Here is a 26,003-nt window from a genome sequence, read left to right as displayed (position 1 = left end):
CATTTTGAACACATTTTTTGAAAGTTTCTGGTATACATTACAAAATAAGGAAGTAATTGCTGTTAAAATTCTATTTAGCACGCTGGGAAAATTTGTAAGTTAGAATAAGTATTCTCTAAATAACTGAAAATGTCATCATGACCTATACTTTCTATCTTTAGACTTAATAGCATGAATTCATCTAAGAGAGCCTACAAGTCTTGTGTGTTATTAGAATAAGTCTCCTGTTACACTGAATTACAAGGGTTATTTTTTAGTCTGCTTTACTGTTAATGACTTGGTTGATTTCATGGTAATGTCTAGATGTTGTTCTAAAGCTTCTGGATATGGGAGACTGATCTTCATGTTGTCTGGGGAGTATCAGAAAGTGACCTGACCACCAAGATGTGCAGATGAGACAGTAGCTTGGAACCTTCCTTGTGGTAACCAGAGAAATCCAACCGAAAATGCATTTTAAAGCTTAATCAAGGGGTAGTTGCTACTAATAGTCAAAATTTAAGTTTATGATAGGAATATGGGAACTAAACTAAGGATCCAATGAGACTTTTTTTCCTTTTTTTTTTTAGCTATTTAGCTAAAATGCACACAAACTTAATGCTTTTAGTGCCGAAAGCAGAAATGTGGAATAAGGGGAATGATGGCAAAAGTAAATGGCGAGCAGAATTATGTTCATTTTATCATTTAAGATTTTTAAAAGGAGTAGATCTTAACCATTATCACTTACTTTTATTCAACAACAAGGGAAGATGGAAACTTGGGTTTCTGCTTGTTTAACTCCCAGGAGGCTTCCTAGCTATAAGTGAGGTAGCTGTTGAACTAATTAATATTTTAACATTAAAAAGTGTTTTTTATACATTTGCAAGAAAATGCAAATGCAAAAATACAGTTGCCAAACTTGGTTTAGCGTTTTGTTAAATTCTGCTTCCGTACATTCGGCTTTGATTTTGCTCAGTTCAATACTTTGTTTTTCTTCAAAACTTCAGCAATGAAATATACTGCTTGAACATTGTTTAACTTCTTAATTTGAACAGGTTAAAATATACTTAGGCATCGATTTAGGTTCTTATAATTCCTAACTAAATTTGAAATTGGATGTTTCTTGAATAAATTGGTTCCACTAAGAATAAAGAATTTTATTTGTAATTTTTTTTTTTATCCAACCTTCACATAGGAGTAGGTGAAATTCTTGTTTTCCTGGTTGCTACACTTATCTATATAGTGAGTAACAGCCGGAGTCTGTAGTGCATTGACCACAGTGCCAGTGCTCTAACCATTGCCTCTTCTTCCATATCCAGAAGCATGAATGTGCACACGCACATACTTTCTTCCTCTTAAATACTCAAGGAAACTTCAGCTTAGTTGTTTTTTTGATCTGTTGCTACTGGAGAACAAATAAAAATTATGCCAGCAGAGCGGTAGTGTCTGACGGATGGGTAAACCAGCTATGACTCTCATTCTGGTGACTTGTTTGTCTAACAACTTTAAGAGTTTCTGTGCTGTTCAAAGGCTCCTGAAGGGCCACAGTGCTCTCTAGTGATTTTTAAAACCAATTCGTGCCTTGGGCCTATGTATGTCTTTAAATTTATTGTGAGAAGTTTCTTTCCAACTAAATACTAATTTTTCATCTTGTGCCTTGTTGGTTCCCTGCTTCCAGTTTTCTGTTTTCTTCATATTCTGTTCAAGCAAAAAAGCTGGATAGACAGCTCTGATATGAATGTTTTTTTCAGGTGGTGAGGTTCAGCCCAGACTGTACTTTTATAGCACCCAAATACTCAGAGACAGTCTAGTTAGTCATCTTATGGTGCTGATAAGGTGACCTTTTGTATACAGAGCAGTAGATAGCTTGCATAGAGACATTATTACTTCAGGTGTTTGGGTGCTGTTTACATAGTGTGATCATAATGATCTGACTTGTGTGTGTAACTTTTTATCCAGAAAGTGGATTTGTCCTGTGCAATACTCTGGAAAGGAGCAGAAGTTGAAGCAATGCAACCAGATAAATGAAATTCCTTTTAAATGTAATATATGTCCTCTGAAAATGGTTATGAAACCTGTGTGATTTACAAGTGAGAGATGCTGGAATGTTTTAAACCCCCAAAGCTATTATTATCCGCCTGACAGCCCACTAATTAATCAATCCAAAAGGTGTCGTACATACCTTCTTAAAAAAAGTTAGTGTGGTATAATTCCTTTGCTGTATTAATTTTCCTACAATGAAAATTTACTAAGAGAACTTCTGCATTTTCTCTTTTAGGAGAATATCAACCAGCAAAGTAACAATTCTGGGGTATGGCCTGTTAACTTCTGATGCACAGACTTTAGTAGACACTTTGTACAGGCAGAACTTTAAGGTAGTTGTGATTGATGAATCACACTATATGAAATCCAGAAATGCCACCCGCAGCAAGATCTTGTTGCCAATTGTACAGAAAGCTCTTAGAGCTATTCTTCTTACTGGAACTCCTGCTCTAGGAAGACCTGAAGAGGTATTTGACATATATTATGTTTTGGTTTTAGGGTGGGGTTTTTTTAAGGATGGTATCCATAATAAATGAATAATTTTGTAGTTTTCTTGAGTATGTACAATTACGTGCTTTATGACATAAAACAGTGCACTAGCAGCATTAGGAACCACAAGTATAAGAAACTAAATGTCTTTTTGTTTGACTTTATTATATTGATGTTCTAGAAACTTGTATCAAGCTCATGCACAGGTGACTTGAGATGGCATTTCTTATAAGAAATTAATCTCTCATGTAGCAGACTGACTGTTGGGTGAAATAGAAAATAAAGCATCTAAGTAGAGAACTATTTGTTTCTACTGGGTAAGAGAGTCCTTGGTAGATAAGAACTTGTATTAAAGCTTGTACTTCATCATCTGATATAGGAAGTCCTTTGTTTATCTCTGGTCTTTTGAATATTCCTAATGTTCACTTGTATTGCATAAGTGGAAAAAATATATCCTGTGCTTGTTGTAGTCCAGAAAGACAAATTTTCCTTTGAAGGAAGTTCAACTTATGGAACTGGGGAGGAGCAGAGAGGAAATCAAAACCCACTTGGGTTTTATACTGAACCCAAGAAAACTGCCTTTATTTATCGAATGCAGAAATAAATGGAATATAAGAGTTGATTTGTATCCAGGGAACTTATAAGGGTTATATAAATAATACTTTAGAGTTTCTTGTTGCATAAATAGCACTTATGCCAAGACCCCTTAACAATTTAATTTGCTCAGAGAGGTTATAACTTGAGAAAGATATCCACTGTATGAAAAAGGGCTTGGTGTATTATGAGTGTTTGCTTAAAACTTTAAAATAAATATTTATATCTATGGGTGTGGATAATTATGAAACATCCTGCACATGTACCAAAGACATTGCAATCTACCCTGGAAGAAAAACTGAAGTTAGAAACTTCTATACGGTATATTGATACCAAGACCAGTAAGCAACATTGCTCATGGTCTTCAAAGGGAATTCCGTACAAGCTGTCTTTCATCACAGTGACGGCGTCAAAATTCATGACCAAATGGAAAATAATTTGAGACATTTTTATAGTGATACCAAAGTTCTGCCATGGTTTATAAGGCAGACTATAAAAAGCATTATGTCTCTTTAATCAGTTTTGTGTCATAAGACTTTCTATGAAGTCTTTAAATGGAATATGTATAGTAAATGAAAAGCATTATTCATTTATATTTATGTAAGTTTATAGCAAATAATTGCAGGCAGTTTCTTGTTTGGCCTGGATATGTGTCAAAATGGCAGCATTTCACTTGGGTGAATAAATTGGTTTGGGTTTTGTTTTGTTTTTTTCTTAATACTGCTTTTCAGTTCTCTGTCTTGAAAGAAGCCTGTGAAAAACGAATACGTAGTTTTCTTTCTGGGAGAGGTCATTAGCATGCAGTTAGGTGATATGAAAGCTTAAATGGCAGAAGTGATGTGCAGTAGACTTAAGAGGATAGCAGGGAAGTGCATTTAGGAGAGAGCCTTTTATATTAGTCTTTGTCTCTATGCTACCCCTGCTATCCCTCAACAGTGTGTTTTGGATCTAGTAGTGATCTTTGAATCCAGAAAGCTGTGACAGTAAAACAGCTTGTAAAGTAGGATTCTTTCTGGCTAAGGTTGTCTAAACGGATATTTACTTCCTGTTACTCAACTAGGAAAAAAGATGTGAAATTTCTGGTCTGTATTGACATTGTCTATTTTTTGAAGTAAGACTTAAGAATGAGTAGGTTTTAAGGAGCAGGCTATTCATGGAATACCTGCACTGAAACTTTGCAGGAGCCCATGTGCCTGGCAAATGACAAAAATTTTATTTTTACAAATAACATTATCTCATCTGTGTTTCCTTGTTCAGTATAAACCTTTTCCAAGCCATCAGCACTGTGTTACGGTGTTCAGGGTGCTCTGTTCTTTGAGGGCTTGCCACAACTGTCCTGTCTCAAGACAAATGCATACTCCTATGGAATGTCTTTGCATGTGTGCCAAGCTGTGTATTTTTTGTGCAACTATTGAACGTAAACTTTACGCAATAATCATGTGATATTTATTGCTGAATAGTCTTACATTTGCTACTTTTTTTTTTATATACAGCTTTTCATGCAGATTGAGGCACTGTTTCCAAGAAGATTTGGAACTTGGAGTGAATACGCCAAAAAATATTGCAATGCTCGTGTCAGGTATTATTGTACTTGCTCATTTATTTTCCAATGAGTGTCTTTTGATTTTCTTGTCAGGTGAAGTGAGAGAATCAGTAAGTAGTACCTCTGTTGCTGTATCATATCATCTTGCTTGGAAACGCAGGGTCAGATACCATCTCCTTCGTCAAGGAGGATTGGGAAAAGGATTCAACTGACAGGAGCCTTTATTTGAGGACAAAATTGGAAGCTATTAAAGTTTGAAACAAAGTTTAACTGCCAGTATTTTGTTAAGTAAAATGATTTACAAATATACGGTCGTTAGTATGAACTGTGTAGGTTTTACCTTTAGAGCTGGAGTTTAAGCTACAGCTGAAACATAGGAGTTTCTGACTCTGTCTTATGCTATCATGTAATAATTTAGATGTCTCTTTATTATGGGATCTAGTCTTTTGCTATCCCACCATACGTGGGTGGAAAAAAATCCAATGCTTGTCTCCTGTATTTTACAGATGAGTGAGTAAAAGTGCAGTAGTGTGTTTGTAATTCTGTCTGAGGGATTAAATACAGGCATTGTAAGTTCTTGCTCACCACCTTGTCTCCAATTTGGTAGGTAACATTGCTCATTACACATTTTTCCACACGTGTGCCTAATGAATTTTACCTCATTTTTATCCCTTGCATCTTTCATGAATTTTCATGTTTCATCATGCTTTAAGTTTATTAACATAAGGAGGATTCATTTCCCTCTGACTTGCATTCCTCGCTTAGGTTAATGATAGGTTTCTTTAGTTTATTCTAAAATAGAGAGGATAGAAGAAGCTCTGATTTAAAATCCTTAGTTTTACCCACCTGAATCTAGGTTACAATCTGGAATGAAAGAAGTTATGAGAATAGAAGAACCTGTAAAAAATTTTTTAGCTAAAAAATTTCCTATCTACAAGTTTGCATATAATCAAAACAATAGATTTTGTCAGCTAAATTGGCTAGTATTTAGATTTAATTTTTACAGTAATAATTACATGGTTTCATTTTCATATAACTTGTTTTTCTCCCTCCATCATAAGCATTTTATCAGCATTTAACTTCAAATAACATGGAAGAGTGCTGTTTAATTTTCAGACAGAGAAATGCTATTTTTTCCATGGTGTTTTGACTGAATGCATCTGTAATTTTCACACCACAAGTGTGCGTGGGTACAGCATGGTTAGCTACTCAATCATAGATGATTATCTTATTTTTGGAATACCATAAATGTAATAAAAATCAAGTTCATGGTTTGGCAAGCTTTCAACAAATAACTTTGTCTTCATGACTTGGCTGAAACAAAACATCCTGTGGTAATGAGCTTGATAGGATTATTTTATGCAGCACTTTCTGTGAAAATGTTGTGGGATTTTTTTACTTAGGTGTTCATAAACACCTGTTTCTAAAGAGGAGGTCCAAAGTATTTCTGTGAGGTTTTGCCTACCATTTCTTTTATATCCCCAATGGTCAAGCTGGAGGGAGGAAACCTTTCTAAGGACAGCCATATAAATAAACCAAAGAAAGGATATAAGGAAAAGATGCTGCTGTCTTCCATCTACGTAGCATTTTGAGTGTGTTATGGCAATACTTCACTAGTGTACAAGTGAGTCTCTCAGCCCCTGTCCCGAATGATTATAGGCAGCCAGCTAGAACACTGTTGATAAGTTCAGTAAGGCTTAAAATTCTCTAAATTATGTTGTCGGTGGTTGTTGGTTTTTGGTTGTTTTTTTTTTTTAATTGCCAGTAAAATTACATGCTTGCAACATACTCTCCTGGCGTTGGAAAATGCTACCTGGGCTTATCTCCAAAGACAGCAAAATCTGTCATTCTCGTTATTTTGTTATCTCTTGGCAATGTTGACAGGGAAAAGCTGCTGTTCCTGCTGCAACACTTCCTTAAAAACAACAAAGCAAAGAAAGAACAAGGAAGACTAAGTTAATAAATTCTTTCTCTTTTCAACCTTTAGCTTTTTAACCTTAAACCTACTTCCTCTATTTAACCTTGCTAATCAAATAGTGTTACATTTAAAGATGGTACCTTGAGCTTTAAATCCTGTCTCTGACTGTAACTAGGAGGGAATTCTCAGGGAGGGAAACAAAGGAATATTAATGGTGATATTTGCAGCTTTCATGATAGCTTCCCTGTCATTTGTTCCCCTCTATAATATAATAAAGAGCGGTCTCATGGTGGTATATTCTTCTCATTAGTCCATTGAAACAAGAGTTATAAAATTACACCTGAAACTTCTGCTTCCTGTAGAAAGACAAGTGTCGCTGAGATGAGATGGAGGACTGTACACATCTGATGGGTAGTAATGCCTGCAGGCAGCGGTATCTGCTGGGAAGTTGAAACATCTCTGACTTTAGCTTTGGAAGGAATCAGACAGAAAGCAATCATCTCTCTGGCATAAACAGGAACACCAAGTGTTATTATCTAGCACACTTTTCATATCTAATAGTGTGCTTTAAAATTAATTACATACTGAAGGTTTCTATTGAATTTGGAAGAGCTAGTTTTTACCCTCAGTGTTGATTTTTCATTTTCAGGTTTTTTGGTAAAAGAACTCAATGGGACTGTAGAGGAGCTTCAAATTTAGAAGAACTACATCAACTTTTAAGTGAAATAATGATCAGAAGACTGAAGAATGATGTTCTAACTCAGTTGCCTCCCAAAGTTAGGCAACGTATTCCATTTGACCTCCCACAAGCCGCAGCTAAGGTAAATTTTCCACTTTTGCTAAAAACACATTTGTTAGTAAATAGTAATATCTATGTATTCATACGTATTTATATGTATGCATGTGTATTATATGTAGTTACAAAGAATGTATGAATATATAGCATAGCATGTCTGTATTCTTTTTAAAATATAACATGAAGAATATTAATATAGCAATTTTTTGGCATCAAGAGAATGATAAAATTTGTTCTATTTTTAGTACAATCTCCTTCCTTTCTGTCTTCCTTTCCCTTAGATTTTGAATCCTACAGTTACTTTTAGCCAAATTTGATAGAGTTCTCAAAAGTACTCAGTTCCTAAACATTTCATGCTTGAAATGTACGTATTGAGGTAGAACATGCTTTGTACTGTGTATCTAACCACTGATCTCTCCTGCCAATTAGAATTTGAATACCACTTTTGCAGAGTGGGAGAAATTAATGAGAAATCTGAATTCAGATGCCACTGAAAGCCACTTTTCTGAAGTCATGAATCTAATCACACGCATGTATAAAGAAACAGCCATTGCCAAGGTAAGCGTGGAAGCCTTTTCTTAATATACTTAAAATACCCAGTGGTATTTTAAATCTCACATTGCAATGTGGAGAAACACTGTTTTTCACTGCTATGTTCATGGAATAGGCTGAACCCCATTATAATGACCTGAGCTAAGTGTTAAAACTATTGCTGATTTAGATATCCACCAAGCTGGCTGAGACTGTCCAGATGTAGTCTCCCAACAGCACTAAATGCATCTTGCAGATTTAGGGATATACTGAAGGTGGGTACTTCAGGGACATACCTGTATGTCAGCAGCTGCTGCAGCTGACCCAGGATGGTACTGATGCAGCCCTTACGCAGACTGCATTCTGTCAGGACTGGTTCTCCCCATGGATAAATGTGGAAGAACAATCCCCTCTAGCTGGTCTCTTTCTGTTTTATCAGACGGGACCTCATGTTCTGTATTTCCTCCTGTAGTACTGTAGCTTAAGATATAAGGAAAAACAAGTTAATGACCAAAATCTTTTACATGCCTACTTTTTACCCTGCTATCAGACTTCATTATGCTAGCCTATTTTTAGAAAAGTATAGGGAAAAAAAAAAGTTCTGGATGAGGATCTGACCAACTCCTGCAAATTTTTTCTCCATCTTAAAAATATCACTGTGGTTCTGTTGCTGTTTCTTCCCCACTTTGCTAGTCCCTCCCCTCTGGTAATCCATTTCAAACAGAAAGGTGAAAGACAAAGAAGAGAGAAAAAAAGAAATCTGAGGACTGCTGCAGTGGGTATTGCATTAACCGTTGATCACTGATAAATTTCATTATTAACTGTCATCATTACTTTAATAGTTTTTGTAAAAGGTATTGAAAATTATATTTGACACAAAAGAATTCTATGAATGTTTAAATAGAGCAATATTTTATGATTACAGTATCATGAAAGTATCAAAATTATTCTTTCAGTTTTGATATATGGCGTTATGTGAGTGCAGATACAGAAGTTCTGATTAAACAATACCTTGTCCATTTGAAATATGTTTGGGCAGAAATCAATTTTGTTTTTTCCAAATATGGCTTAAAACATCATATAATGACGTTGTAACTAAAAGGGGTTTTATCTACATCTTAATCTGGAAGAAGTGGCATGTAATTATGCAATCTTTTGAGGATAAATGGGGGTTTTTTCTCTGAAGGAATGAGATAGGTTTCTCAAAGACATAAATTTGTGGTATTTTTTAAACAAAATTAATTTGAATAATTTTATACTTTATGTTAGCGTTTGATAAAGTCTTAAATGGATAACAAAAAGTATGGAAATTTACCTTTTTATATTATTGAAAGACATTGAAGTAAAAACTGTCTTTTTGAACACTTTGTATGTCTTAACTAATGAAAACGCACTCTTTTACTCCAGGCAGGAGCAGTAAAGGACTATATCAAAATGATGCTTCAAAATGACAAACTGAAGTTTCTAGTTTTTGCTCATCACTTAAGCATGCTTCAAGCCTGTACGGAGGCAGTTATAGAAAATAAGGTAATGATTTAACAAATGTGGTCATAATTTAACTTCAGACTTTACAAATACATATGAGCTGTGTTTGAATTCAGTAGATACTTTATGGTATGGTATTTTATTTAGTCAATGTTGTAGGCAGTTGTTTCCAAACTTTTTCTACCAATGTGCTTCTGTCTACTTCTTTTTTTTTTTTTTTTTTTTTTACAGAACGCTATCATTTCACCTGAACATTTAATTCAAAGCAGTAAAAATGTTTGCAAACAACCTTCATATTGTTTTGATCATGGACTCTCAACCATTGCTAGGGAATGGTGGCTGACTTTCCTATTTTATACTGTTATTATTTTGCAAATGCTTGGAATTTTAATAAATCATGTCAGGAAAATAACAGATTCTTCTGCTGAGTATTCCATTTTAAGATCCCATGTTCATTCTGTCTTCTCCTTTTGTAAACAGGGAACACTATGTCTACACGTCTCTAGATGGAGGCTTAATTGTAAATCAAAGGGCAAAAGAGTACTGATGCATCTCTATCCACATGACAGAAATAGAACAGATATTTTCATATTTTCATTGGGGAACAAAGGATGATTGTGTTCAAAAATGGACACTGAAAATGTCATTTTGTCTCTATTATGGTATGTTACAGGTTCGCTACATACGAATAGATGGAAGTGTTCCTTCTGCAGAAAGAATACATCTTGTTAATCAGTTTCAGAAGGATCCTGATACGCGGGTTGCTATTTTGAGTATTCAGGCAGCTGGTCAGGTAGGACAAAAAAGAAAATACGTGAAACAAGAAACTTGAAGAAAATAGGTACTAAGGTAATCGGTGAGTGAAGTGATTTGCTGAAGGCAATTTATCTTCATGCAATATGTCTTTTGTAGACTCGTGTATTCATTTTTCTGCACTAATCTTGTTAACTGTTTTAAGACTCTGTTGAAATTACTTGAGCAAAATCAAGATAAGCAGCATGATCTCATTCTTGGATAATTACTAAAACTTCATTTTCTCTAAAAATACCAGATTAATAAGAAATAAATGTTACTTTCATAATGAAAAGCAGTAGGTAGTCTTTGCACAATATTGAAGTTTTTTTTTTAATCTTACTTATATCTGTCTGAGGCCCAAGGAAGAAATCAGAGTAACAGGCCCATCTGCTGTCAAGGTGGTCCCTTTTATTTCCATATAAAAATGTCCTGTACAACCTTTAGCTTTCTTTTGCTTCAGATATTGGTCATTTGTGTGTGGAATCTTTTTTCTAAAATGCATTTACTTATTTTGTTTAGGGTTTAACTTTCACTGCTGCTACTCATGTTGTGTTTGCTGAATTATATTGGGATCCAGGCCATATTAAGCAAGCAGAAGACAGAGCACACCGAATTGGGCAGTGCAGTTCTGTGAATATTCACTTCCTTATTGCAAAAGGAACAATGGATACTCTTATGTGGGCAATGCTGAATCGCAAGGTATGTGTGGAATAGAACCAAATAGTCAAGAACTCGCTATGGTTAAGATAGCACTTAAGTGCATGTGCCAAATAACACACTTGCTTATCTGGAACACTTTCCTACTATAAGACAAGTTGATACACCTAGAATTGCTAATCGTTAAAATGTCCATGTCTGTTCCAAATGAGTCTTTTCTAGCTTTTTGCTCTCCATTTAAGATCAAAGATAAAAAAGGTAACTTTTTGCTGAGATGAATGGGATGGTTCAGATCTACAGAAGATCATTGTTTTATCTTCTTTCTAGCTTTTTATTGCTCCGGTTGTTCAGTTGACAGTTTTAAGTTTTTTTCCACAATAATAACAGCTAGAGTTTGTTGGCTTTGGTTTTGGTTGGTTTTTTTTAACTGGGTAGATGTTGTGCCTTACTAAACTTCATTTCTGAGAGGAAGATGCATTCTCAAATAATTCTTCATCAGACACAAGATGACAGTAATCTTATCTTCTGTTGCTATTTTCCTCAAATATTACTCAGTCCTTGTTAGGAGGAGTAATTCTGTCCTGCTTTCTTTCCTTACTTGGAAGACCTCTGAGAGTTCACAGGACTAAGAAAAAATAATTTGGCTGTTTTGCTTTTGTGACCTTTTTGCCACCTTTGATAGCATTCGTTAGTGTCTTGTTTTTAGAACTGAGGTGTGTTTGTATTCTGTCAGCCCTTGTTTTCTGACACTTCCAGAAGTGTCAATGTAGAAAGAACTGCCTTTTAAACTCTAGTTGTCAGAATTGCTTGAGATTGTGGCTACACGGGATTTCTTCTGATGCAAATGCCAACTTATAGTTGTTGTTCCTGCATTTGGCTGCCCCTGTGTTGTAGAGGTGCAATTGTTTGTGTCCATACAGTTAGAGGAGAAACTGATAACCTTTTTTTTGTTTTGCTTTGTTTGCCAATATATTCCTCTCCTGCTGAAAAGTAATCACAGCTTAAAGAATCTAAGTACTGCAAACTGTATTTGACATTCAGTTGGAGAATGAAACTCCGCATTCTAATTCCTGTAGGTACCTCTGAAAAAAATCTCAGCCAGTCCAGTACAATAGAAGTCTCTTTAAACATGGCACAGATGGGTCTCAGTAATTCACCAACAATTTACCATACAAAAGTTCTGTCACTAAACTGCTTCTTTCAATTAGTTCTGCCTTTGTTTCTGCATGCCAAGCAAAAGGTGTAAAGGCTGTAAGAGGTGTACACAATGTATATATTCTCTTTTAACTTCAATAAATACTGACATTTTTTATCTACCTTTTCACACATTGTAGTGTGTTAAATATGCTAATTACTGTTATTCTTGCAGAAATGGCTGCTGGAAGAGGAATAGTTTTAATCACTTAAGTTATTTTGAATTATTGCAGAGTTTCCTACTTTGCAAATGGTGATTTAAGTTTGCAAGGGAAGCAAATTGTTTGTTCCAAGATGTGAATTTCTTGGAAACTTCATGCAAGTCATCTTTCTGCAGGCCAAAGTTACAGGCAGCACCTTGAACGGCAAGAAAGAGAAAATGCAGGCTGACGAAGGTGATAAGGAGAAATGGGATTTTTTGAGTTTTGCTGAGACCTGGACCCCAAATGAAAGTCTAGAAGATCCCAAAAATGAACTTCTGTTTACGCATGTAAGACTCAAAATTTACGTTTTTCTGTTTTCTTCCATTTAAAAACATTACAACCATTGTTCACTTAAGCATTCCGTGTACTGCAGACTTTACTAATGGAGAAACACTAAATAAGTGGGAAAAAGTAATGTAAATTCCGTTTTAAAAAATAGGTGAAGTTGGGGAAAGTGCTCTGCTGGGTATAAACGTCATCTACAGGCTTCCAATGTGTCCTTATGTTTTATGTTTAGGTGACTGACCCACCCTCTGAGTCAGATAAGACCAAGTAATTTCTGTTTAAATTAGAGCTTTATTAGCTGACCTGAATTTAATTGGCTGTTATTTTAAAACTATGTTTAAAAGCCTCTCCTTGTAACAGGCATCATTAAAAAAGGCACATAGCATACCAGTTCTGTGCATTTGTTTTCTGATAGTGCTATTTCAGAATTTTCGTGAGAATATTGAAAATACTTTTCACAAAACAGAAGAGGTGTGTTGAATTGCTCTTTCTGCTAGCTGATTGTTCTTAAAGAAAGATACCTTTTGTTTCCATCTTCAAACTAAAAATAGCTTCTTGTATTACAGAGTAATATTAATGGAGAAAAATAATAATTTTAACAGCTGCTGGTGCAGTAATTATCAGCAGTGTTTATATTTCTTTCCCCTTTCCTAGTTTGAAAAGGAAAGACAGCATGACATACGTTCTTTCTTTTCCCCAAAATCCTCCACTGAGAAGAAGCGCAAAATATTTTCTGCTAATGAATCATTACATAATGATTCAGAATCTTCTGAAGTCACAAAAGAAGACGATGCGAAGAAGAGCAATGAAAATATGGATTCCACAAGAATAAGTGATGTGGATATGATTTCTCATGACAGTACCTGTGAACCTGAAGCTAAAAGAGCAAGAAGCATAAGTGGATCTACTCCAGTCAACTCCAGTAAGAAAAAGAAAAAATCTTTGACTGGAAAAAAACCCTCTTTGTTTTCAGAAAAATACAATGAAGTCTTTCCTTGTGGTTTAAATACTCCAAGCAAAAGTACGGCTTTAAATAAAGTTTGGCACTGTAGTGTTTGCACTTACAGTAATAGTGAATTGCTTCCTTACTGTGAAATGTGCAATTGCCCCCAAAGCAGTAATGGTAAGTAATGTGTGCTGCAGAGAAAAATATGCATTTTTTCTTTCATTTGTGATTAGTTTCAGAAAATACAGTATTTTTGCATATACGAATATACACAAATCCAGGCAAAATATGAAGAATGGTGTCTTTATGTGAACACATACCTGTTAAGTGATCCTTCTTAATTTTGGTTTCCCCAAGGATATTTACATGATTCTAATTTAAACAAATGGAAAATTCAGATAAATGTTAACAGGATATGAATTCAGTGAGGAAGAATATATGCTCAGTTTTCTTTGCAGCAAATATAGCTTTCCTTTTCCTTGAGGTTTATGGTTATTCTGAATCAAAGTAAATGGCAAACTTTTTCTCTACCTATCAACACTAAATGATGCGGTATAGATGTTTTATTAACTTGGGTATTGTGTATTTGTTATGAGAGACATTGCCTGGAAAATATGGCACTTCTTGCTCCAACAGGTTAGAGTAGATATCTTTTATTAAATTTATTTAACTTATCTGGAAATCTAATAAAACGTTTTTATAAATTTTTATAAATCTCTCCCCATATTTGCCATTTCAATCCAATTTCAAATAAGGTTCTTTTTCTTTATTTTGTTTAAGTCTCTGTGTTTGTTCGAGTAAGGACAACTTCTGAATTTCATAGGTATAGATCAATGCATGGAAAACTACTTTGTGTCTTTATAGTATACAATAATTGTATGTAATATAGAATTGCCAACTGCATTATTTATTACATATATTTTGACATTAAGCAGGGTGCATGAATCTGTATAAATGGAAAACTTTGTTCCATGTGTTTATTCTCCTAATATTAAAGGTAGCTCCAGTTTGCTAGGTGGTTGCAACATTAAAGAATAAGATGCAATTGTTTTGTATTTCAATTACGTAGTCTTGTCTCCAGGTGTGTATTGATTAGGTTCTTGTTTGTATGGGTAGCATAAATAATTGCTTTTTCTGTTTCTTTATCTATAGCTGCGGGAAATCGTGATGCTTCCATGAGTGAAACTGAGGAGGATGTTTCAAAGGACTCTGGAAGAAATGAAGAGAGAGCAGAGTGCAATGCTGAAGACAGAAGAGAAGATTTTGCGGAATTGGTGACCCAGCAATCTGTTGAAATCAGCGAACAGAAAACTGTTGAAATTGAAAATGAAGAAAGTGAAAAAAAGCATGGAGAAGGTAATGCGGGACTCCTATGAAAGAAAGATTATATCCCATTGCAAAACTGTATTAAATGCCTCTGGCATGAAAAATAGCTTTTAAATAAAAACCTATACAATTGAAAGATAGAAGTACATACAGTAGCACATGATTTTCTTGTTCTAGCCTGGGATGTTTATTGAATTTTGATGATGGATAAATCCAGCCTTTCCATACAACTCCTGAAGCAATACGGAGTTTTTGACTGACTTCAGAACTATGTCAAACTAGCAGCTGTGAACCTGTATAGTTTTATTGAAACTTATGATGGCATTTACTTTTGTTCAGGACAGCCACAGGCAAAACAGGTAGATAGGTAATTCAGGAGAAACACAAAAATAAAATGCACAAATATCTTAATAACTTGCTGCTTGAGCTGTGTATCTTACTGTGTTGTTCTGGAATTAGATACATGTATAATATTATTTTTAATGTCTGAGTAGACTGAATGAATTTAATGAAGAGGAAAACTTTAATGTCAACATTTTTTCTCTTTATAGGAGATGTAGATAAATCAGAAATGTTTGAATTATATGACGGGCTTATGTTTTGTGCAAGCAGGAATACTGATAGAATTCACCTATATACAAAGGTAAACCTGAAATACACATGTTTATTATAATTTTAAAATTACTAAGTAAAATGTTGTCCTATGAAATGTGTATATATACTTTCATCTGTTATACTTTATATATAAAGACCAGTATTTTTGTATTAGCTGAAATGTACAAAATTTAGCTAGTTTATAATTCTAGTTCTTTTTCTCAGTGGAATTAGGTAATAATTCCCTAGATACGTAACTTCTAACACTTCTCTTAGCTTACGAAATGGGGCTAATACATTAGTTGTATACTCAGATCATCTGTTAGAAATGCAAGTGATAGTTGTTTAAGATTCCTTTTTTTTATTGTAGTGTCTTATCACAAAATATTTTTCATAAAAGAACATTCAAAATTAAAATAAAAATGACAGTGAATCCTGACAGACTAAGTAAAATATTGTCACCACATTTTCAGAAAGCTAGTTTTTGGTGCTGTGTGTAAGTTAGTAACTTCCTGAATAAAACACATTATCATTAATCTGCAATGGTAATGGTAGTACAGAAACTAGCAGTTGGTAATTTTCCAGGTCATTTTTCAAGGGGAAATGAGGACTTTGCAATTCTTTCTTTCAAGGGTTAGAAAAGTTCACAGAGAAGATTTCTTCAAAGCTGGTGAATGAGTCACTGTATTCAGGTGCAACTGCAAAGCATCACAAATAACTGAGGGCAATACATTTTCATTAGGCTGATACAGCTGGGAAAAAGTCAAAGAGAGTGTTCTCTTGTATCTGAAAACTTGTTTAATATACTTAAAATATACACTGCTTCCTAGCTTCACACATTTTACTCAAAGATGCATTTTGGATGGTATTTGGGCAACTGTATATTGGTCTGGGTTGGTTTTGGCTTGGATTAGAGTTTCATTATGCCAGATACTGCACAAAATCTTTCTGCTGACAATGAGACATCGGGGAATTCTGCTTTGATTCCTTCTCTCAAATGATTGTGAATCATCAGTAAGTTCCTGGGTCATATGTACCCACTGGGACAACTTGTTCCTTAAAAATTAAGTAGAGGAGAACTTGTTCAGACATTTTTTTAAAAAAAGGTTAAGTATCATAAACAATGCTCTATTCAAGACTCTGATTTTAAATTTTAATGTAGTGACATTCTCCCATCTACAATCATTCATTTCCTTTGGAAATTCAGTCAAGAGGATTATAATTTCAGTTTCTTAATTTAAGGCAGTGTATGTCTGAAATATTTGCAAAGAAAAAAATGCAAATATTTTCAAAGCAAAAATTTTCACCCTGTTTACTTTTAGATATATTAATGTGAATTGTATTTCTTGCATCTGTGGTATTATACATCTGTGGCTGGTTTGGTTTTGGTTTTTGTTTTCTTTTTCCTGGAAAAATCTTACCATAAGGAACTAAATTTAGTAGGAAGGGAAGATAGGTCACTTGAAACAGATAATTTTTTTTTCTAGATTGTGCTACATTGCATCTGTAAACAAAACTGTTTGCTTGTCTAGGATAGTGAACCACTGAATCATAATTTCATTCCATTGGACATACAGCTGGATAACTGGGAGGATTTACCAGAGACTTTTCAGCATAAACAAAATCGTTCATCGGTAAGAAATTCTACTGGCACAGTAATATAATACTTAATACAGAGAGCTTTGACTTTTTTTTTTATTTTTTTAAATAATTGCAGAACGCTTCCGGGCCTTGGGATCTAGGCACAGTTTCATCAACGCAAGCAAATCTTATAAATGTTGATGTGAATATTAATTATGCAGTCTGTTACTTTGGCAAATTATCATGCCTCCTGTTAACATTTCGGTAGATAGAATCAACCAGGCATCATTTAATTTATCATTTACAGGATTAGTAACTAACATTCATAAGTCAACAGAATAGCATTTTAAAGGTTATGAATTAAATGGAGCACATTATATGAATAAGAATGTGCTAGGTTGTATCAGAGCTGCAGTTCTGAGCAGGTCTCCACTCTCACTTCTTCCTTTGGTCTTCTAACAATTTTCAAAGCAGCGTAGGGCACAGCTCCACTGAGACATGTAGCTTCAGTTAATTCAGTAATAAAGATCCCTTTCATAATGGTGTTTGAGGAGAACATTAGCACTGTGAACCCTTACTCAAGTAAGGAAATGCAGAACTTAAATTGGATGTGCAACATTATCTGCTTAACATAGTTTTCTTAACTGTTTTTCTCCATTTAAAGAGAAATATAATTTGGAAAATCAGATTCTCTTGTGTAGGAACAAAACTGGTTCTTTTTGGTAGGTTCTCCAGCAAGATTGGAACTTAAATTTGTAAGACAGATACCTGACTGATTCAACCAACAGTTTTGTAAAGCAGCTAATGGGTGGGTAACAAATGTTGCCAGAGGATTTCAAAGCTATTTGCTAGACTGAAAAGACAAGTTAAGAATTCCATGGTTTTGGGCAGGGGGTGGCACTGCCTTATGGAACCTCCTGTCCTGCAGCCTTCTCCTCTAGATTAGAAGATCCATATTAGTAAATGTTCCCAAAAAGAATCAAGGAAATACCTTGTTTCTGTTTCCATTATATCCTGCCATTTCATTGACTTCTTTCTTGCTGCTCCACCTCTGAGGAAGTGAGACTCATCTATACACTTTGACGTTTGCCATGTAAAAATACTCATAGGAGAAAAAGAAAATCATTGCCATGTTGTAATCTTGAAGTATGGAAGTTTGTCCCTGGATAAAGCTGAAGTCACAATTAAATCTCTACTGCACAATGTATTTACTCATCCCATGGTCCGTGTTCAGAAACAGTGTGATACTGACTGCTATAGGTAGTCCGTGAGGGAAAGAGGGGGAAAATGGAATGGAAAAAAAACTACAACCCAAGCCACTTGTTCAGTTGTCATATTCTTACTCCCCATTTATTTTCTGTTGTAGTGATGAGGGTGGGGTGAAATAGTTTTTCGCCTACACACATCCTAAAGCAAGCAGCCATGTTATAAATTCTAAAGTTCTATGTAGGAACAGTTTTTCCTTCACTTCCTCACTGTCCTGTGGTTATAGTTGTTACAGAAACCAGTTAATCATACCAGTCTTGTTAGTTTATAGCATCAAAGTTTTTGGGTTTGGTTTTTTTTGTGGCTTCCCAGCCTGTACAAAAATATTAGATTCAGTACCAGAAATTAAGTTCTTCCGAGCTTCTTTATTTTATTATACTTTCAAATTCTAAATGCAAAATAAGGAAAGGTGATCAATATTATGCTATGTTCTCAATTGTCATTCTGGAATACTTTGTTAAACAGTTCATCAGTTTTTCCTCAGGATCCTGTGGCTGTGTCAATTTGAGATTACTGTGAATTGCAGGTTAAGCTGCTCAAAACTATTACCCTTTGACTATTTTGATGGTAAAGTATGTCTCTACTTGCTAGTCAGATCTTTGTGTGCCACACTGAAATGCCACAGAAAAGAGGACGGTAGTATTGCCATAAAAACAGATGTGTAATTAAGATAATTTGGTGATCTGATTTTCATGTCATTAACTGCTAATTTCCTATAATTTTATCACGTATGTTTTTCTGACACTGTATTACTGTAAAGGAATATAATAACCTCGAAGCAAGTACGTAGGTGATTCTGTTAAAATTTTACAAGTTGCAAAACTTTTGTGAGAAATCATCTAATACCTAGTTGAATTGAACAACTCTTCAGTTCACCTGTAGCTAAGCATTCCATGCTGACAAGGGGCTGTACACTACAGATTGTTAATCCAGTGTTAAGCATGTATCGGAAGGTTAGAGGGAAAAAGAAACGTTATCTGTAAACCCAATTATAAATGTGGTTCAAGAAATGGGAGTGAACTTTCCTTTTCTGAGAGGCCTGCTGCAACAGGGAGAACAGCTGCTCTAAGAAGAAAACTCTCTGGCATGTCTGTTTTTCCTACCGACAAAGTTTTGCTTACACAAGAAAGGTTTGCCTGAGGCTTTATCAAGAAACCTTTCTCCTATCACTACAACTCAGATCAGTAAAGGCCATTTCTGGCCTTATTTTTACCTTCTGGATCAACTCACCTATCATAGCAAAACCATTGTTTTAGACAATGCCAAAGCTGTCAGAGTTCTTCAGCAGGTGAGGGTTGGGGGTTGCAGCTTGTGTGAAAAATGACTTGAAGGGATCATTTTGAATAATACCATCTGTTTTCATCCAGTTTTGAATGTATTAATTCATAGCACGTAGTTCTGTGTAATGCCTGTCATGCTGCTGACAATAGCATTCTCTACCAGATACTGAGGTTTGTGAAAGAATGGAATCGTCTAACAGCAATGAAACAGAAGATTATCAGAAAAAGTGGTCAGATATTTTGTAGTCCTATTCATGCTGCAGAGGAGTTGTCTAAAAAGCAGCCAGTGGTCAGCAGCACAAAAAGGTATGTGGTTTTTAATTTTTCTTCCTCTTAGTAATTGCTGCAGGAAGTTTGATATATTTAATGTAACTTTCAGTGGGATGATGCTGAGACTGTAAACTGGTTGTTCGATGATTGCTTGTCGCATAGTGACAAACGTAGGCAACCAAGCGCTGCAGTAAATCTGTTGGAATGAAAGTGTCTGCTTCCCTGTCCGGCACTGTGCCGCATTTAGCAGCTGTTCTGGCTTTCGTGCGCTGCATGTTTAAACATCTGGAACTTGCTGGAGGTTTTTGAGGAAAAACCGTGAGATCTGGGACTCAAAAGAAAAGTAAGGTCAAAGAATCTTCTTGTTTTCCCCACCTGGAGGCAGCAATAAATCATTAGTTGCCATCAGTGATATAATGCTTTATTCATAATTCACAGCCTACTCCAAGCCTTTCTGATATTCATTTTTATTTAAGTAATTCTGTTGTCTGTGGATAACATTTCTCAAAACTATTGTTTTCCTTGCTGGGTGTCACTGAAAAGGGCTAGTTTTTAATCCTTGTTAAAATCTAATTTACCTTTTTTCCACTGTCTTTCCTTTCTCTCATACACTATCTTCCTTGACAGACATTTGCAGCTTCAGGGTTGTCATTGCTTTCCACAAAACTTCTCATGCGTACAGGTTAACTCACCAAGGTGCCTCTGCAAACAGTCTATAAACTTTTTATTCCTCTCAGTCCCTACTGTTAAATTCTCCAGGGTGACTATTTTGGCTGTAGGCAAGAATTCAAGTAAATAAATAGCTTGTAATTCCAGTAACATAAGGAGAAGCAGCAGGTAGTAAGTGTTTCTGAACCTGTTGACTGATTGTTTCCTTCCATAAAAGTAGGAAAGATCTAACTGTGAACCATGTTAGAAAATCTACTGTAACCTACAGGTCTTCTAAGGTACTACATAGGATCTGGCATATGCATAGTACAGAGAGGTACGCTTATGAGAAATAGTCTGAATAGTGGTTTTTTGGAAGAATGATCAGAGTAAAGGGATTTTAAGAGTTTTACTTGAGCAGTGATGTTTCCTGTGTTTTCACATTACAATAAAGAAGTGAGCGCAAACATAACCGACAGAGCTTTTAAACTTCCTGTATTAGCTAAAGTATCAGTGAGACTTCACCTAACTGAACCAAAATGGCTTTCAGATTTCATTGTCAGGCAATATCAAACTGCTTTTGTTTTCATATAGTTATATACAAAACATCTTATCTGTTTGCTGCTTAGAGTTGAATCCGGTTTTAGAAAAAGGTATGTAATATGGAAGTATTATGAAGTATGTTTTCCCAGCCTTTATTCATTTCTCACCCAGGAAATGAAGGATGCTTTAAGAGAACATGCCATACCAATCTTGCTGCAGCAAAGGCTGAATATTCTTTGAGGGAGATTGTTCCCTTTGTAGTATATTGACAGAATTTTGAATTATTCTAGGTACGTGACCAAGGAGGATGTAGCAGCAGCCTCACTTAGCAAAGCTAGGAGCAGTGGGGGCAGCGTTCGCCTCATCTCGAAAGAAAGCGGGGTTTGTCTAAAGAATGAAAATGCTTCTATTGAACAATTGGGTCATTCCACAAAGTAAGTTTATTAATGCAATAAGGTGATTAAGCTGTTTCTCCCAAGATTTTTCTTAAGGTAGCAAAATTATTTCCTATGAGGGTTTACCTTGCTGAAGTACAGTGTTTAGATAAGAAACTTGCTGTAGTGCTAATGAGCTATGTTTTATTCTTACAACAATTTAGATTACATCTGTTGTCTGCTGATAGAGCTGTTAACTAACAGTCTAATTAAAACGAAACAAGGAAACAGTTACATGATTTGGTTAAGGAAAAAAGGTTAGCTCAGGCCTGCTTGTGAGGTCAACAGCAAATTGGGGACACCAAGTTTTCCTCTATTCTGCCTCAGAATTTAGAAAAAGGGAAAAGAACATGAAAAATTCTAGACAGAAAATGCCCTTTTAAAAAATTTATTAAACAAGCAGTGTGTATCCTGCACGGAGGTAAGCCTTGTTTAGAGTAGGAGACTGCTAGGTAGCTGTGAAAGTTGCGTGGAGAAACCAGGATGTTTCCTTTGACTTTTTACTTCTGTTAAAGAGAGGGCTGAAATGTTTTACATTTATATGTGTACACACCTGATAGAAGCCACTGTTTCTTTATACATACAGCATTGTTTCAGCTAATAATTTAGTGTACATGTGTAAATGTAGTAAGATGTGCAAAAGAAAAATCTGTTATATTGTCAAATTTTGTTTAAATGGAAAATAACCCAAATAGATGATTGCACTCTGCAGGTATCAATCTGAGCAAGATTAAGATACTATTTCAACTGAAATTGGTATTTCAGAACATAAAAGATATCTAATGGAAATATACAGTGCATAAAAACCCTACTGAACTGTTTGCTGAATATCTCCTTTATTAACAGCTGCACTTCCTCCCTGGCAAACAGGTTGCTTCCAGAAAATGGAAAAGGCCCGTCAGTTCCTCATGCAGAGAAGACTGAAGTTGACGGCTCCTCCCTATCCAAAGGTTATTTGCAAGCCTTGGACAGCCAAGGGAACCCGCTCTGTCTCAGCTGTCAACAGCCAACAGCTCAGCTTGAGCCAGGCGGCCAGGCCCGTGCTTGGGACACACGATTCTGCTCTCATGCCTGCCAGGAGGACTTCTCAATTCGCTCTAGTCAGAGCTACCTTAGGACTAAAGTATTTGAAATTGAACACGGTGTTTGCCAGTTTTGTAATCAAAACGCCCAGGAGCTTTATCTCAGTATCAGAGACGCGCCCAAGAGTCAGCGTAAGAAACTTCTGGGGAGTTCTTGGATGTCTCACCTTCCACTTGGGCAGGTAATGGTACTGGTCTTTAAGCAGTAACAGCTCCTCTGTGTATTCCTGTAGCAGATAGATAGTTCGGAGAAATCCAAAATGTTCTTCTTACAGGTTGAAGGTCAAAGGTTAACCTAGCACCAGCAACAGAATAAGAAAACCCAAAATCCTAAACACAAAAAACCCCAGTGTCTTCTAACACATTTTTTTCACTGCTGAAAGGCACAGGCATTGGAATTCAGATTCCTTAGGGGTGTGGATATTGCAGCCAGATTTACTTGAAATGCACTTTATTAACATAGTTTATGTTTATGGAACAATTTAAGAATGGAGGTAGTCTAGTAGTATTAGGTTAGTACTACTTTGCAGAATGTTTGGTAGGAGCTTAACAAAAGCCAGTTGTCACAGCTCCTCTCAGTATCACCTCAAAATGCATTACAAACAACCACCATTCTTTGTGGTTGTGATTCCTTCTTCACTGACTTGAAGGCAATGGAGCAGGGAGGGAGAACATTCCTGCATAAAGTGCTATTTTTAGTCAGAAACTAAAATGCTATTTCATTTTCTGCTGTGAAGTTGAAATTTGGCTTCAGAAGGTACTGGTTCTAAATTGTTTAAATAAATTCTGCAGACACCCATTGAAACTTGCAAAAGAAAAAGTAATCTACTGTCACTTGTCATATGCGTGGGATCAGCTTTGTTGCTTGCATCTTTTTAAAATAAGGTGATGCACATCTGAAAGACTCAGATGGGAATTCTTGTGGACTGGGGGTATCTTACACCCTGCTGAGCAAACACAACTCCATGTTAGTCCTTAGCTTTTTGAGAGCTGACGTAGGGTTTTGTCACCTACAGATTCTCAATGCTTGCTATTACAATTACCACTGACGTGACCAAAAACTTAAATGACAAACGCCTAGTTAGAGTCTTTAATTTCTGTGATGGGACTATAGCTGTTGCACTCTATTTGTGTGTATTTAACATCAGCACTTGATGATAAAATGGCATCAAAGTATAACTTACTGTACCAATCTAGAAAACTGAACCTTTCCTTCTGTCTTCCCTTGATCCACTGCAATGTGCTTTAGCATACTGCAGGCTAGGTGAAAATACGGCAAGGGAAGTTACAGTTGTTTGCTTGTCCAGTGGGAGTAACAAAAAAATGCTGAGGTTTACTTTCTTTCTCTAGATGAAAACTATAAATAGCTACTTCTCTGAATTATTTCTTGTTCTTACAGTAGGACGTACGTGTAGGTCAGAAGGAATAGCTAACATTTCCAATGTCATGTCCTTTGTTCACTGCAGTTGAATGAAATAATAACAAACCCGACAGAAGGCCAGTTCTGGCAGGTAGATCATATCAAGCCTGTTTACAGTGGAGGAGGACAGTGCTCCCTGGAAAACCTGCAAACCCTGTGTACGGTCTGCCACAGAGAGGTCAGTCTGGTACCATCAGAAATCCTCACCCTCACAGGGAAAATGTTGTGGAATGTGCACCAGGGCGGTACTTAACTGCATCACGGAAGTATTTTGGGTGCGGGGGTCCCTAGAGGTCTCGGAGCAGGTTACTCAGCACCACCCTGCACGGTCCTGCACCGTCTGACCCCCCTCAGGGTGAAACCTCCTCCCGTGTCCGGCGGGAACGCCCCGGCCGGGGCTCTGGCAGCGCTGCCCTTGTGCCCCTGGGGAGGGCCTGGCTCCTGCCCCCCCTTCAGCAGTAGAAGACCCTAACGGGCTTCCTCCTCAGCCCTGTTGTCTCCAGCGGAACAACAGCTGTGCTCTCCATTCCATACAGGGAAGATGGAAAGGTAGCATTAAACTGTTACAACAGTTTCCTCAGGATTTGGGAAAACGTCACCGTAATCAACGTGCATTTTATTACGTTGTGTCCTGCAAAATTAGACTGAAGTTTAACTGTGGGTTAATGCTTTCCATTGCGCACGCTGTTGCCAAGTAACAATACTTACTGAGCAGACCTGTCTTTCTCTTTTGCAGAGAACTGCAAAACAGGCGCAGGAAAGAAGCCAGATGAAGAGACGTTCTTTAGCTACAAAGTACGGCTGTGATATCACAAAATTTCTTGTGAAAATGTAAAATGCGAAATGTATTCAGTTACACTGTAACTCGGGAACTAGTACATAGCTCTCCTCGTGCCCTGATTTAAAAAAAATCATTGTAGTCTATCATGCTATTGGTAGAGGGAAGAATATACAGAATTAAAACCAAGAAATCATTTATAATAGTTGATTGTCAGAGAGCCTTAGGTGAGCGCATCCAAGGTACTTGATCATGGTTATATTTTTGTGACCCTGTGGTTTAAAGCTAAATTCCTGCAGGTAACCTTAATGCGATTTTGAAGCATTACTATTTCCCTATTTGTGCATCGTTACAGCTGCAAGAATTTGAAGAAGTTCTGTTGAAGCTTCTGTTGGTCTTACAGGGTTCAGTTGTAGTGGGGACATTACGGACCAAGAATCTTTCTTAGTTTGAATTCTTCTCTTTGTTCACATATCAAAATTGCTGGAGAAAAACGCAGGCTCTGATATCTGTTATGACAAAAATAGCACTAGTGCGTGGTTTGTCTCTTCTGAAACTCTTACACTGTTCTGATCAGCCATGAAAGGCCTACTGTTGGCACTGGGCCTAACTTACAGGACTTTAGCATTTAGAATTAATGTCTATTGAAATTGTGTTTTATTTCAACCAGCTTGTATTAAAAACTTATTCATGAAAGGAACAGTAACTATTACCTATTATCTCACTAAAGGTAGGTTCTGGGAAATGCTACAGTTGCGTTCTCCTTAACAGAGCTGTAGAGATGCTGGTTGGTTTGGGCTGTTCATGTGGCTTTCTTTACGGTTACTTCAAATAAATACATTTCTCTCTTTCCTGGTGGTATTCTTTTTTTTTTTTTATGCTTTATCTGGCTCTCCCCAACCCTTTGAATGATGTAAGGCAGCAGTAAGTTCATAGAGCATATCTGTACACTACACCTCTTTTTCTGAAAGTACATGACTGCAATTTCAAGTACATCTAGATAAAATAAGCTGAAATGCTTTCTGGGTTATCCTTCTGAGAAAAATTCTTTAAGACCTTAAACATTCTTTTGCTCAGTTAAAGATTTTAGACAAGGTAGTGTCATGAGCACACCATTTCCTATAGAGTGAAACTAACTGGACTTTTCCAGCAATGACACCTTTAGGTAACTAACTGGCTGAAAGAAGTGTTACATGATGTTTGTGTTCTCCGAGTATGATTAAGGGAATCATCTCTTCAGCAGTTTAAAAGACCAAGTAAGAATAGCCTGATAACGAAATAAGTAAGAAGGAAGTGAGGGATTTTCAAGTTTATACAGCCTTTACA

At 36.1% G+C, this 26,003-nt stretch overlaps 1 protein-coding gene across 10 annotated transcripts in view; it reads left to right on the top strand.

Moving 5' to 3' along the window:
- The window catches only part of ZRANB3 (zinc finger RANBP2-type containing 3), a 54,500-nt gene extending 28,972 nt beyond the window's left edge, over positions 1 to 25,528 (top strand). For 9 of the 10 annotated variants that reach the window (XM_049833168.1, XM_049832996.1, XM_049832914.1 and 6 more), the window contains 17 exons: positions 2,255 to 2,486; positions 4,596 to 4,681; positions 7,213 to 7,384; positions 7,789 to 7,917; positions 9,298 to 9,417; positions 10,049 to 10,168; positions 10,690 to 10,869; positions 12,359 to 12,511; positions 13,164 to 13,632; positions 14,608 to 14,811; positions 15,333 to 15,424; positions 16,908 to 17,009; positions 19,666 to 19,808; positions 21,254 to 21,397; positions 22,268 to 22,661; positions 23,946 to 24,077; positions 24,636 to 25,528. In XM_049833168.1, coding sequence (XP_049689125.1) covers positions 2,255 to 2,486; positions 4,596 to 4,681; positions 7,213 to 7,384; positions 7,789 to 7,917; positions 9,298 to 9,417; positions 10,049 to 10,168; positions 10,690 to 10,869; positions 12,359 to 12,511; positions 13,164 to 13,632; positions 14,608 to 14,811; positions 15,333 to 15,424; positions 16,908 to 17,009; positions 19,666 to 19,808; positions 21,254 to 21,397; positions 22,268 to 22,661; positions 23,946 to 24,077; positions 24,636 to 24,734 — 2,971 coding nt within the window. In that variant the 3' untranslated portion in view covers positions 24,735 to 25,528. The remainder of the gene's footprint in view (positions 1 to 2,254; positions 2,487 to 4,595; positions 4,682 to 7,212; positions 7,385 to 7,788; positions 7,918 to 9,297; positions 9,418 to 10,048; positions 10,169 to 10,689; positions 10,870 to 12,358; positions 12,512 to 13,163; positions 13,633 to 14,607; positions 14,812 to 15,332; positions 15,425 to 16,907; positions 17,010 to 19,665; positions 19,809 to 21,253; positions 21,398 to 22,267; positions 22,662 to 23,945; positions 24,078 to 24,635) is intronic. The other variant, XM_049833420.1, reaches the window with a different exon arrangement.
- Positions 25,529 to 26,003: the final 475 nt, after the last annotated feature.

This window comes from Accipiter gentilis, chromosome 1, assembly GCF_929443795.1.
Source record: "Accipiter gentilis chromosome 1, bAccGen1.1, whole genome shotgun sequence".
In the NCBI taxonomy this organism is placed as follows: domain Eukaryota; kingdom Metazoa; phylum Chordata; class Aves; order Accipitriformes; family Accipitridae; genus Astur; species Astur gentilis.
This window is presented reverse-complemented; position numbering and strand designations above follow the sequence as displayed.